The sequence below is a fragment of the Anarhichas minor genome, unplaced genomic scaffold (assembly GCF_050575085.1).
Source record: "Anarhichas minor isolate MPS153535 unplaced genomic scaffold, ASM5057508v1 ptg000030l, whole genome shotgun sequence".
Classification (NCBI taxonomy): domain Eukaryota; kingdom Metazoa; phylum Chordata; class Actinopteri; order Perciformes; family Anarhichadidae; genus Anarhichas; species Anarhichas minor.
In genome coordinates, this window is record NW_027466476.1 from 7,146,611 (window position 1) to 7,161,190 (window position 14,580).

Sequence of the window (14,580 nt, forward strand, 5' to 3'; positions counted from 1 at the left end):
ACACTCTTCACTGAGATGGACACTCTACAGCGAGAAGGAGACGAACTGGAGTGGAAGGAGTCGGCCAGGTGGATGACTATACTCACAAACACATGCACAATCACATTCAGACACAGACATGCTTCTAGCACTCAAAAATACCATTGCTTTTGTATTTTGTTGCTTTGCTTTTGCTTAAATATTCAGAAATCTGAAGGATATCCACTTGAAAAATGATGCAGCCTGTCCAAAATACATATCAGTGTCCAGCAAACTATGTTCACATTATGACGTGACTCAACACTGAACTATCAGGAAGGCAATCCAGACACCAAAATGTAAGAACGACGATGAGAGATATATTGAAACATTTTAAAAATAGTGGCTAAATCATTAAATGAGCTGACATGTTTCAACCACTGTATGTCTTCGTTGAGGAATTACAAACAAAACAGGTGTTACTATATAGTGTAAACAGCCAATAGGAGGCAATCACATGACCCAGGTAATACAATATCAGGTGAAACTAATTTAAATAATGAGAACACTAAATATCACGAGAAGAGATTGTGCAGAAAAAAGTTTGTATACATTATAAATGGGAGAGAAGCAACCATAGATCTTCAACATAGGTTGCAAGAAAAACAGAGAAGCCTACACAAAAAGTAAAATCACAGAAAACATGTCAAGTTTACATCCCATCCGTACATGACCAGGACACGTTAATTAATCCATCGATGGATCCTCTGGTTAACTTTCTTTATCCTGTAACCCCCCCCCCCCCCCCCCCCGGACCAAGGGTTTAATGTGCTAGACAAGGCAAAATATCACAAAAGCTGATTGCAGATATACAGTGATATTATATATATAAAAAGGCAGATATAATATCTCATCCTAAATTATATTTATAAAGAAACTGCTTTGCTAAATAGTTTAGATGACATTTGATGTTTCAGGAGGAGCTGCGCTATTTATCAGTTTGAAAAACAGATATTTAGGTCAATGTCAACTCAAAAAATTGTTATTTTGCACAATCAACCAACAATGTAGAAAGCACTGTCAACTTTCTATTGCACAGCCTACTCAAATTGAATTTTGGATTACATTAATGAAAAATTAACCCTCAGACCACATAAGCCAAAATGAAAATAGTTGGCATTGTCAGACTGTGGACTGTTGCAAGACAAGACTGAGTTCAAAATTTTGGAAAGGTCATAAAAGTGATTATTTGACATGAGTAGCAGCAACACTTTTCCTTCATGAGTGAACTGAGGTCTCTGCTCTTCTCCACAAACACCCGTCTGCTTCTTATTCGTAGCTACATCAGTTGCCAGCATCATGCCTGGCAGCTGCAAGGTCAAACCACAGACATCTACTGAGTACTGGGCACCACCAGCAGAGCAGAGATGCAGAGCTCAATGAAATCTCGACAGTTGTGTATTCCTCACCCGTGTCTTCTGTCTGTGTGGTTTTTGCTGCCTTCAGGTGGGTAAAGTTTGAAGAGAAGGTGGAAGAGGGAGGAGAAAGGTGGAGTAAACCACACGTGTCCACGCTGTCCCTGCATAGTCTTTTTGAGCTCAGGACGTGTCTCCAGACTGGAACGGTGCTTCTGGACCTGGAAGGCTACTCACTACCGCAGATAATTGGTGAGACATCCCGCCACTGAGTGGTCATTTTTGGTCAGATACATTTCTGTGTATACACAATGTCAGCTTGTAGCATAATGTTAGCTAATATCTTGTTAGCAAACCAAACCCTTCCCTAGTTTAGTGGTGAGCTGCACAGAGCCCATGAGTGCGATATAGTAAGGTGTTGTCTGCTCTGGATTGTACCTCTGCAACTACAAGGTCTATTTGAATCAAATTGGAACACAATCAAGGGTCCAATTGTGAGAATTCTGCAGAGGTGTAAGCATATATGTTGCTGTATTCTACTGTATATGAAACTTTTACTGCATTCACAACCAATGTAAGGCAAACCCTCATATTATTCTAATGCTAGTTTAATCTAAATAGTAGGTATTAGGTACATGGTTTGCTACTGTATGCATATTCCTACCATAACAACCTTTTAACTTTCCCTATTGACATTTGCGTGACACAGCCGCCAACTCATGCTTTTCCCACTTTCCCCATACTACTCACCATACGCCAGAGTGGAGGCTGCAGACGCATTAGTATGGTGTGGTCAATAAATCAATTAGATAAACAATAGAAAATGAAACAATGACAGCAGTTACAGGGTTTCCTAGTTTGCAGCAAAATGGTTGCAGCTCCATATAACATATCTTTATATGCATATACATCGATGTTGTTGCTTATACCTCAATTTCCCGTTCACGTTACTCGGTCAAGTGATCGGTAGATTACCTTTAGACCACCTCCTATAAGGTTACCTTTGGCTCTGTAGTCTTGAGATTAAATTCAGATTTTGATTGGGCTTTTATTAGGCTTAATGAAGAATTTGTGTTATTGCCTGTTCCTAGGAAATCCCTGCTTGCTGTGAGCAATTCTTCAGCAAATCACAATTATGATAATACACAGAAGATTCTTAATTCATTCATCTGATATGCACAAACACTGTCTATTGCTCTTAACATTTCCCAATGTTAGGCCGAAAATCACCCAGTACAGTCATTCTTGAAACCAAACACCAAACAGTGCTTTAGTGCTGCTCAAACTCGTGCAGTCTGATACTATCACAGGATGTTGTATATAAGCTGTGTATATATTAAAGGGCATTTGCATGCTGTTTCCATATTAAAAGTTTTACAAAATGCACTCAGTTGTGAACTGCTCTACACTGTGTTAAATTGAGACCAATAACTTGTACTTTACACAGGACCAGCAGGACTGTATACATGTTTATACTCTCAACATAGACAGCAATGTATGATATGGTAACAAACTACAGTAATACAATGTGTGAATGCGTGAAATTGGGAACACTGGATCCCAATGCCAATTTTCCTCATGTGAACTTTGAATGTGTCCATTTCCAGATGACATCATTGAGAGGCAGATAGAGGAAGGCATGATATCTCCTGAACTAAGAGATCAAATCAGTTTTGTCCTGCTGAGGAAACATCGACACCAGACCAAGAAGCCAATCCATCGCTCGTTAGCCGACATTGGCAAGTCCAGCTCCTCCTCCAGTGAGTGTCCAGTTCTATAGCTTTTGGAAATGATCTAACAGAAAAATATACATTATGGGACCACCATTTCCATGATTGATAATACTACATACAATGTTGGACAGCATGTACTACAACATGCCATCACATAAAATGACACTGTGTCCCTGATATATAGCAATTTATTTTCTTTATCAATGATTACTCCACTCTAGTCCCATGTAGAATTTTGCAGCCTCTGATGAATTTATTATGCATATATTGGACTCACTTAGTAAATGAATGAACGTACTCCTGCAGTCAACAAGGCTCATATCCTCCACAAGGGATGTATTAATGTTTGATGAGTTAATTACCGCTGTAGCATTTCCTCATCTCATCCGGGCAGGACACCTACTGCTAGACAAATCATAAAGCATCACCGCCCACCCCTCTGTTATTGTTTGTGTCTGTTTCTGCATGTTTCCCTTCTCTTGCCGGATTGTGATGTAGGGCCCCGAGGTGGTGCAGGGACAGGTCCAGGGCCAATAGCTAACTTTAATCGATCCACAGAGGACCTCCGAATGAAACAGCAAGCTGCCAACTATGGTCGCCTGCGTGAGTGTGTGTCTATAAGTTCACAGTTTGTGGTTTGCATGCTTCACAATCATATATAGTTATACTGACTAACTGTCATCAGGAACAAACCTCCAGTCTTCAGCAGGGGTGTGTCTAAAGGAGGGAGGTACAGGGTGCCCCCCCCCCCCCAACACATGATTACATTACATACATGGACATTTGGCTTGAGTACCAGGGGATTTTAGGTCTAGTGCACAGTGCAACTTTTACTGTAAGATTACATGTATTAGGGCACAGGGCATTGCACAAGAGCCCTGAAAATCATGGCCAATGATTTCTAAGCCAATTTCCAACGCTATGTTTATTTCTGATAGAATTTTCTGATTTCCCATGGTGCCCCCCTGACTTCTTGGTCTCTCCTGTGCCACCTCATTTTTTTTTTTTAAATCCTGGAATTGCCCCTGCTTGTCAGAGAGGAATGGCATTCACTGCCCAAAATCAAATTGACCTACTTATCTACTCAAAGGCCAGTGTCCGCCATATTGATCTGCAATTCATGAATGCTGGACTCAACCCCTTCACCCACTCATCCCAAAACACATGAACCAACATTTGTTTACTGTCCCCAATTTAAGAGTTATTAAAGTCCTCAAAATGTAAATAGTGCTCACTACCTTTGGGGTAAAATAACCTATTTTAAGTAACAAGTCATGGATTTTGGCATCTCAACAATTTAGTATAAAACAGTTTGGATTGAACTGGCTTTTCCCAGAGCATTTTACAGTTAAAAAAGTTGGATCATTAATGATCTAAAATATATTGCATGCAATTAAGATGTTATAACTGTTGTTGTTGTTGTTTTGAACTCTAGGTCACGCCCAGAGTAGGAGTATGAATGATATTGCAGATACTCCCAGCACAGACCAGGTGAAGACTTTAATCTGCTGCATATACTTCATCAGTTTGTACCATACTAACACATTAGAGAGTGATATTGACTGAGGTAATAAACAATCATTTGGCTTAACAACCTCAAAATCAACATTTCCTCAGGGTTTTGGCTTTATCATTAAATTCATGTTTTATCTTCTATAATAGCAAAATGTCTATTAATCTGCATCAAAGCTATCTCAGGAGTCTATACTCATTTTCCACTTTGTGGGTTTTTATGACTGCAGAGATGACCTATCTCATGTCTCAGTAAGGCGTTATGTTATGTTGAATTGATGTTTTACCAGAGTGGCGAGAACCAGCTCAGTCGTAAGTGTCATCAATCTTTCATTGCTGTTGCTGGTGAAGGTGACAGCTAGTGATGCATGCAAGCACATAACTCACTCATTTGTGGGGCTGATGCAATAATGTGGCTTAAAACTATGACCGATGCAAGGACGTGCTGTTATTGCTTGGATTAGGCTACCAAGCTTTTGAACAGACAGGTCAAGATTAAGTGTCCTTCACAGCGATGACTAATGTTCAAAAACGAACGAATGAAAATTTGTTATTTGTTGGTGCAACTACGGCGACGAGCACTGGTTGTCCAGTTCCAAGTAACCCAGTCATGAGTGGTTGGCTGGATGTTCAAATTGTATTTACAGGCCTACAGCAGGTCACATGTGACAATGGACAAGTGCTAGTTTGTTACTGCATGTGTGTGTGTGTGTGTGTGTGTGTGTGTGTGTGTGTGTGTGTGTGTGTGTGTGTGTGTGTGTGTGTGTGTGTGTGTGTGTCAATATTGAACTTGCACCTGGAAAAACATGGATGTCTTTGTCCAGTCCGCGTGCTTGGGCTTCACATGAAGCCACAGATTTGGGCTGTGTGTTATTGGCAAGGCTCTTCATCACTGAGTGTTATTGTGCTGTCATCCAATATCCTGCCACACCTTGACATGCAATCAGACAGGTCAGGTTAGCTTGCCAACCCTCTTTCAGTCTTGTTTTGCCTCTCTGATTAATGCCGTTCAATGCTCGTGAAATATCACAGGGTTGTTATCTTGCAAAATTCTGCCGATTTAACGACACCCTCCCAGAATCACTGCCTGGTTTAGAGAGACTGTTCGTGACAAATGATAAAGATGACGCTTTAATGATCAATGTGGGGAGAGCCAGTCATTGCAGCCGCAAATATACGGCTGCAACTAATAGTTCATTTTACTATCGATTTATTGGCCTATTGTCTTCTTGCTTCTTGTCTTTTTTTCATAAGATAATAAAAAATCTATCACATATGACAAAAGAAAAGCAGCAAATGCTGACATTTTAGAAGCTGGAATCAGGGAATGTTTGCCAATTTGGTGTTGAAAATGACTGAAACAATTAATTGAATAGCTAATTAGTTTGCACTAATGTTGCAGTATAATTATGTCTGGAAAAGTTAGAGATAGAAGTGAAAAAAAGGACAAAAACAACATAAATCAGACGTGTACTGATAAAAGATGTCTTAACTTGTTCTCTCTTTGTCTCTCTACTTTTTGTAGCTAAGAAATAAATTCATGAAGAAAATACCCAGAGATGCAGAGGCATCCAACGTCCTGGTGGGAGAAGTTGATTTTCTCAACAAACCCTTTGTAGCCTTTGTCCGTCTGGCCCAGGCTACAACACTAGGAGGTCTCACCGAGGTCCCTGTTCCCACCAGGTGAAATGATCTGCAGTCTTTTGCTTCTTCGCCTCCACACAACAAAGGCCTTGTCAGAGACACCTGCCATCCCTGCTCATGCCTCACATTTGTCTCATTACCATACAGATTCTTGTTTATTCTCTTGGGACCCCTAGGAAAAGCCAAGTCATATAACGAGATCGGCCGAGCCATAGCAACCCTAATGGTGGATGACGTAAGTCCATGATATGCCTTATTTATTAGACAGCACATGCTGACACTGTATCTGTCTCACTAAACGTGTTGGAAGAGAACGTGGCATTTACTGAACTGGAGGTGAAACTAAAATGTATGTGCCATGTGTTTAAATTGCATCTGGAAGTGATGATGATTTTTAAGCATCAGTTAGGAGCAGGGCTTCTATTGGGATAATGAGTCACCCATGGCTTGTTAATGGTAGTCTATTTGAATAACAGATGCAAGTAGTAAATAAATAATAGGCTGTTATTTTAGATTGCCACAGTTTTGCACAAAAATAGTATGTTTACCTGCCACAATCAAACACCGACTGTAAGGTTAGTGGTTAGGGATCTCGGGTTCATCACAATTGTAATCTGGCATCCTAATAGGAGTTCAAATTAACTCGCTAAGCTAAGGACATGGTATACCTGCTTAACATTGTCATTGGGATCATGTTAGCATGTTGACATTCGCTTTTAGCTCAATTACAGCCTCACAGAGCCGCTTTTGTTTGTTGCTTTAACATGGATGTATACTAATGCCTCCTCATCTATCCAATGACAAAATGCCCACTGGGTTTGTTTCTGTGCTTACTTCATCTGTATGTGCCCGCAAAATAGCTAGCTGAAAAAGAGGCAGGAAACCAAAGATTGCAAAACTTTAATTGTAAAAACATTTATCGCATTAAATAGTTTCATTAAGCGCCCACGTAATCATTTAACATACAGTAACACTGACATCGTCTGAATCCCTATGCAGTTATTAGCTTGATTTAAGTCATTCTAGAAACTCAGCAGCAAATACTCCAACACAAGGTACCCCCAAGGTACCACATACCACTCTTGGGGGGAAAAATATAACAGTTTTCCTAGTTATTAGAGCAGTCCAGAGACAGATTACTATCACCGTGATATAAACTGATTAAAATGGTGAAGTTCTCTCTCTCTATCTCTCCATCTCCCAGCTCTTCAGTGATGTAGCTTACAAGGCCAGAGATCGTGAGGACCTCATCGCAGGCATAGATGAGTTTTTGGATGAGGTGATTGTGCTGCCGCCTGGAGAATGGGATCCCAAAATTCGGATTGAGCCACCCAAGAAAGTCACCTCGGCTGACAAAAGGTTGGAGTTTTTTAATCCACATCCGCAATGCACATTGAGCTCTCAGCTTTTTTGTCTATCACACAATGAGCTATATGCTTACAACTGTTGTTCAAAGTCAAACCTTCACTAAAACCAACTTGTTTTGTCAAAGATTTAGACGGTAGTTAAATATATTGATTCCAGAATGAAGCTTTATGCAGGGTGCAATAACACCTTTGAGTCAGCAAGCACCAGCCAAAGCTTGCAGGGGTGAAAAGCCTCTAAAACAGCACTGATAACATCAGGGAGTAGCCCGTTAATAATCACACATGAATATATTGATACTCTCCATATTTACTCCCATCTGTGTTGTATATATCTTTTCTGCAGAAAGTCAGTGTTTTCCGTAAACGAGCTGGGGCAGGTCAACGGTACAGCTGGAGGAGGAGGAGGCCTGTCTGAGGACGAGGAGATGCCACCGCAACATGAGCTCGGAGAGGAGCTGGCATTCACTGGACGGTAGGTAGTTCAGGCCACATGGTAAACTGCTGAGAGGTTTGGATTAAGCTTAACCTGACTCTGGCATATGGAAATTAAATTTGAACGTGAATTCATTCAAATTTGGGAAAGTGTAAAAATGATTTGGGTACAAATTCCACTCACCAAAAGAGGCAGATGCTCCTTAATAGGCACTTTTCAGGTAGAAGCGAACTCAGAAACAGTAATCAGAGACTATCGTTTGTAATGAGTTATTGAAGGAGGGTAACGGAATGAGGGTGTGGAGTTTTAGCTTATTTTGCAACTCGTTCCAGTCGCTTGAAGCAGCAAACTGGAACGAGAAGCAGCTGAAGGCGGTGCAGACTTTTGGAATGACCATGTTGATTAAGTTGATAGAGTGTAAGTTGCTGTTGGAGATGATGAGTAGAGAGCGGAGATATGTGTTTTTTTTTACCAATGATAGTTTTATAGATGAATTGATACAAGTGAATTAATCTGCGGGTTTGGAGCGATGGCCGGTTCAGTAGAGAGTATAGGCTGCAGTGATGAGTGTTGAAAGGAGCAACAGTGACGAAGCGGATGGCGGTATGGTAGATGACATCCAACTTATTATTTATACATCTACATGCGACTAACGGAGCCGGGGATTGAACCGCTGATCCTCTGATTGAAGGACGGCCCTGCTCTCCACTTAGCCACTTAGTATTTTTATTTTCCATGATTTTAACAGTTTTCCAAAACGGTTTGGGGTGAGGGCCGCTGTAAAACAATTGTTGTTTATATAATTAGATTTTGCTTCTCTGATCGATTGGGTGCATTTGTTCCTTATAGCCCTGAAGGATTGCCAGTCCAATGTGCTTTTGGACGCCTTTGCTTTACGCCAGAGGTGTTTTTGGCGGATCAGCTTAGACAGTTCAGTGATAAACCAGGGGAGGAAGCGGTTCTTGATTCAGATTTTCTTTTTTGAAGGAGCGTGTCTGTTCAAAATGGATACAAAGAACAATCTTGGGTCAGTGCAGCAGTGATGGACTACCAGTTTCAGTGCTGTGCCTAAAACAGAATCAATAAACCAAATGTGATTTTATCCGGATCTAATTCAGTGACACTTTTTTATTAAGCATACTGACCAGTGTGTTTTTTCCATGTACGTTAGCTTCTGTGGTGGTCTGTACCGGGACATAAAGCGGAAATTGCCATGGCTGCCTAGTGATATCTATGAGGGTTTCCACTATCAGTCCATCTCCGCAGTGCTCTTCATCTACTTGGGCTGCATCACCAACGCCATCACCTTCGGGGGTCTGCTGGGAGATGCTACCGACAACTACCAGGTAAAATAGAATGAGAGCGCCAAACTCAAGCAAGTGATTTATGTAAACTTGGTTTATGAATTAGATTTGCACTTCTGACACAAATGGTTCTATACATGATGGCAGGCTGTGTTTCTATGGCTTTACATCAGAGCATAAATCATGGCGTTGTCCAAGATAAACCATACAAAAAGCAAAATGTGAAAAAACACCAAGTTGCAGTTATATGGGAGGGGTTATATGTGTTTTCTTGGATGGGAGCAGTCACTTCCTGTAGTCTTATAGTCAATTTGAGGTTGTCGGGCATCCAGCAAAGACTTCAGGACGTCACTGCTCCAGTCCAGCATATAACCCGCCGTAAATCCAGAGTTTGCCCTTTTATATTTGTTTTTTTTGCTAAGCTATTTAGCTGCTCCACAGCTTCATATTTATTGCACCAAGAAAGCAAATAAGCATATTTTACAAAATGTCAAACTATTCCTTTAATAGAAAACAAGAAAATCCAGCTACAGCAGCAACTATTTGAGATGTAACAATTTTTGTATTCAATACATATTAGTTAAGCATGCATGATCCTTGATACTAAGTCGGATTGTCCTTGACGCATATAGGTGTCCAGTGCCAAAGCATGCCTAGACAATATTGCTGTAGCACACAGGCAAGTAGCAGCCCTAGATTAAAATCAACTGGTGTCATTTAAGGAAGTTTAATTCGTGTGTCATATTTATCAGGTTATATAAGATATATGTACGGTCTTGACCTATGCACTGCTAGCTTGACATACGTTTTCCTGTTTTAAAAGTGTATTTGTGCTGAATTAAAACTATATTTTCAGCATTTCAGTCATCTGAATGTGTTTGCATATTTGAACAACTGAGAAAAACTACAAGACAATATCATTAATTCAATCTAAACTTCTCAGTCATAAAACAGTGATACTGTTGACTCTCTAATATGAACTTCCCCTTGCCAGAGAGTGTCTGGCTTCATAAATATGCCTCAGGCTCCACTGCACTGTGAAGTCAGAGTATTTTTAGCTCATTGTGGTTTTGCATCAGACTAGGTCCCCTTTTTCCTATTCCTGCATCAATACCTTTGCACCAATACAAGCATTGACACACTCATGCACACAAACACACAGATGCGCACAGGAATCAGTTCAGGTAAGTGCTTTGACTGGCACTCGTTCCCTCCTCTCACTGTCAAGTTTAAATAAACCATCTTGTTTAATGTCTGATGCAATAACACACCGCAGTCACTTCCACGCACGCCCTCCAACACACACACACCACAACGTTTTCTTTTCAAATCAGTCCCAACTCTCCCAGCTATTTTCGGTGGCACTTTCATTTCCCACCAACTTGATCTGTGAGTCTCATTCCACAACAATGTGTATATTAACTCCCCCCATTCCCTTTCTCTTTCCCTTCCGACAGGGTGTAATGGAGAGTTTCTTGGGAACAGCTCTGGCTGGCTCTGTCTTCTGTCTCTTCAGCGGTCAGCCCCTCATCATCCTCAGTTCCACTGGACCCATCCTCATATTTGAAAAGCTCCTTTTTGAATTCAGCAAGTGAGCTTCTTGAGAGCCAAATGATCTTGCAGTAGACAGACAAAGTGGGAGTACTGTACCTGACACCCTTCTTAGTGTAATTTAGAGGATTATTATATAATCCCATTATAAAGAAAAAACACGACTGAATCTCCTGCTCTACACTGTATGACCCCTCTTCTTGATAATGATACATATGTACTGGTTTTCAAAGTCTATACACTTGGGTTGCTGCATTTGTTATATGTTTCTGTATGTTCATGTTATAGATACATATGATATATGTGCAGAAGGCTATTGGATATGTTGGTTGTATACATGAATTCCCTTCATCAATGCATTCACCATGCTTCTCTGACCTCTCACTGCCAAAGGAACAACAACATAGATTACATGGAGCTCCGTCTGTGGATCGGCATGCACTCCTGCCTGCAGTGTTTCATCCTGGTAGCTACAGATGCCAGTTACATCATCAAATACATGACACGCTTCACCGAGGAGGGCTTCTCAAGCCTCATCTCCTTCATCTTCATCTCTGATGCCATCAAGAAGATGGTGGGCTCCTTCAAATATTACCCCATCAACACTGACTTTAAGCCTGACTACGTCACCACCTACAAGTGCGAATGCCTGGCTCCAGACCTGAGTGAGTTCACCCCTTGGCTCAGGGAGATGTAGGGGGCTTATCCACAAGGTGGCAGTGTGGCTACAAGTGGCTCTTTTTGGGCTCAGTAGACTGATTAATTAATGTATTTATTTTGTAGGAACCGAGCATGTTATTGAACATCACTATAAAATACAAGATAAAAACCTGCCGGAGTTAGCAAGAATGCTAATTTACATCCGAGGCAGGCAGATTGTAGAGGAGACTAAAAACGCCTGTATTCACTTTACCAAACCTTTGGTTGTGGAGAACATTTTCCCCACTTTTCATGAGCGACACTTTCACATCTGAGTATAGAGTCAGAAAGTCCACAAAAGACAGATGGGATGGGAGGATTGGATGGGTCAAACAAACATGGGACTTTCAGTCAGAAGCCACCGTGTGAAACCAAGTCAGTCGAGTTGGGAGTGAGAATGTTTTGTCATGACATTAAAGCCTAGTTATCGGAGAGCGTTGAAAAAACTGTTAATTTTCAAGCTGCACTAAACCGATTTTTTATCTTAAACAACATTTATCATATCAGCCTAAGTATGAATGTAGTGCTGCATCTAAGAAGAAAGTCCAGTTCTCATTAGTGAAGGGTGGTAGCCTTCCTTTTCCAAATCAAATTATGCCGCCAATTACGTACTAATTACTACCAACCATTTTCTAGAGCAGTTTGTGAGTTAATGTCCTGCCATACCTCTACACTATAATACTAACTTGAAGAGTCATTTGAGATCCATCACAGTGAGAAAAATTAGCTGGAATGTATATTTTTCCTTTAATTGGGTTGAAACAGTTGCAAGCAGAAGCTGCTTTGTAAACTGTCCCTTTTGGTGCATTTGGCATCAGAATGATAAACTATTCACAAAATTGACAAACATCTTTTTCCCAATTATTCATGTTTACTCATTGCTCTGGATATGAGTTCATCATCCAACAGGTGCCTCTTAAATCCATTTTAGGAAGCTGATGTCAGATTAAAGAAAAATATCAATTCATAGTTTTTTTAGTTTAACTACATTTTTACATTTATCTGTGGTTACTGTTGGCCAGGACAATATACTGTATTGACTGCTATTAGCTGATACAGATATACAATATTGTCTTGTATGCCGGCAAAATAAGTAACACAAAATTGCAGTACAGAAATGTCAAGTATATGTTTAAACTAGTGTAGAAACAGTTTCACCATTACATAGTTTGTCCACCAGAGAACTCTCCCTAAGCTTATTTTTCAACTATAAAATGTACCGTTCAGTACATACCTTTAATAACCAAATAGAATGTGTCCTTTTAAGAAAACATTGTTTGTGTGTTTGTGTAGAAATATACATTTTGAACTATTTCTCTTGGGCTTGCATGGCTTCATGGTAATCTAATGTAAATGAGATTCCTTCATTGTACCAATTCACAGATGTTATGTAACCTGTTGACTATCTTTGAAAATGGCAGTGATTTGCAGTCATTTTTGTAAACATTGATTTCTGTAACTGACTTGTCTCTTGTTTGTTTTCGTCATGCACAAATAATTTGGCTACCGTCTCTTGGAAGTGAGTACCTCTTTGTTTGTCTGCATGAGCCTCGAGTGCTCTCTGCGATGCCCAGCCGCTGGATTCTCATTGTGTTTTTTCTTCCTTTTGTTTCCCTCCTCACCCCCTCTTCCTTTGCTGTCTCATTACCTCCCTGTTTCTGCCTGTCTCTCTCCCATCCATAAACAGTGGCTGCAATGATCTTCAATGGTTTAGTTCCAAATCCAGATAACAGCTCTAGTTTCTCTGGGGTAAGTACTTGTTTTCATTCCCTTTTCATTTTGTTGCCTCTATATACAAACCTGTCTCCTTCAAAAATATGTTCCCATACAACTAAACTGCACCCTCAATTACGAAAACATTTTCTTCTCGACGGAACAGTTGCCGTTTTAAATCGTTTCAAACATGTGGTAAACAAACAATGCAAAACAAAAAACTATACAAAACGACTTAGTTAGTTTAATAAAAAGCATCATAGTTTGGCTTAAAATGCTTACTAAGTTTAAACAACAACAAAAAAAAAAGTACTTGGTTATGTTTGGGCAACACAAGTTCTTCATTCACACAGGGCACAAACAGTCTTCTGGGTTAAAGACCTCTGTCTTGTGGTCCATCCATCACTCCGACCTCATCCTTGCGAGGACTAATTTAAAATGTATTTGTGATTCGTCCAAAATAAACGTAATCCACGACAAAATATGTTTCCCTCAAAACGCAAATCACAATGCAGTTTCGTTGTATGAGAACGTCATTTTAAGAAACAGAGCTGCTATTTTGGTGCATTGTCGTTCAAGCTGAAGGTTTAAAGGGTCGGAAACATCAGCTTTTCCCAGAATGAATTACTGGGGCTGTATTTAAGCCCATATGATAGCAATGTTAGAAAAGAGCTACCTGTTTTGTTTACAGCCAAACCAAGTATTATCAACTGTGTGATAAAGAAGTCGCTTTATTCTCCTCTTTCTCTCCTTTGTTTGTTTCTTTCATCGAACCCATCGTCTCGTCTCACTCTGGATTACAACTTCACATCTGTGATGACAATTTTTTACTCTGTCTGTGTTTCCTTTTTTCTCTACGTCTGTGTCAAAAACACTTCACTCTTCTTCATCCTCTCCTGTCTCCCCACCACTGCCAACCACCACCCCAGTTGAATGTGACAGGTTTGGACTGGAGCCAGCTGAGCAAGAAGGAGTGTCTTAAGTACGGAGGCTCTCTGGTGGGAAAGACCTGCAAGTTCGTCCCTGATCTGGCCCTCATGTCCTTCATCCTCTTCTTCGGCACCTATTCCATGACTGTCACCCTCAAGAAGTTCAAGTTCAGTCGCTACTTCCCCACCAAGGTGACGATATGATCTGTCAGTCTATCTGTGTATTTTCATAAATGAATAAAACATATATATTACAACATATTTTGCAGAATAAGTAAGATGAGTCTAGTTTAAATTATACTGGACTCATCGCACTTGAGTG

The 14,580-nt window shown here is 40.4% G+C and overlaps 1 protein-coding gene across 1 annotated transcript in view; it reads left to right on the forward strand.

The window, feature by feature from the left end:
* The window catches only part of slc4a5a (solute carrier family 4 member 5a), a 32,312-nt gene continuing 17,732 nt past the window's right edge, over window positions 1–14,580 (forward strand). Inside the window, 13 exon segments of the mRNA XM_076104675.1 lie at window positions 1–68; window positions 1,465–1,625; window positions 2,981–3,139; window positions 3,605–3,709; window positions 4,542–4,597; window positions 6,144–6,301; window positions 6,410–6,497; window positions 7,467–7,621; window positions 7,973–8,101; window positions 9,234–9,408; window positions 10,824–10,957; window positions 11,311–11,648; window positions 14,272–14,450. Of these exon segments, the coding sequence (XP_075960790.1) occupies window positions 16–68; window positions 1,465–1,625; window positions 2,981–3,139; window positions 3,605–3,709; window positions 4,542–4,597; window positions 6,144–6,301; window positions 6,410–6,497; window positions 7,467–7,621; window positions 7,973–8,101; window positions 9,234–9,408; window positions 10,824–10,957; window positions 11,311–11,648; window positions 14,272–14,450 (1,890 nt within the window). The 5' untranslated portion in view covers window positions 1–15.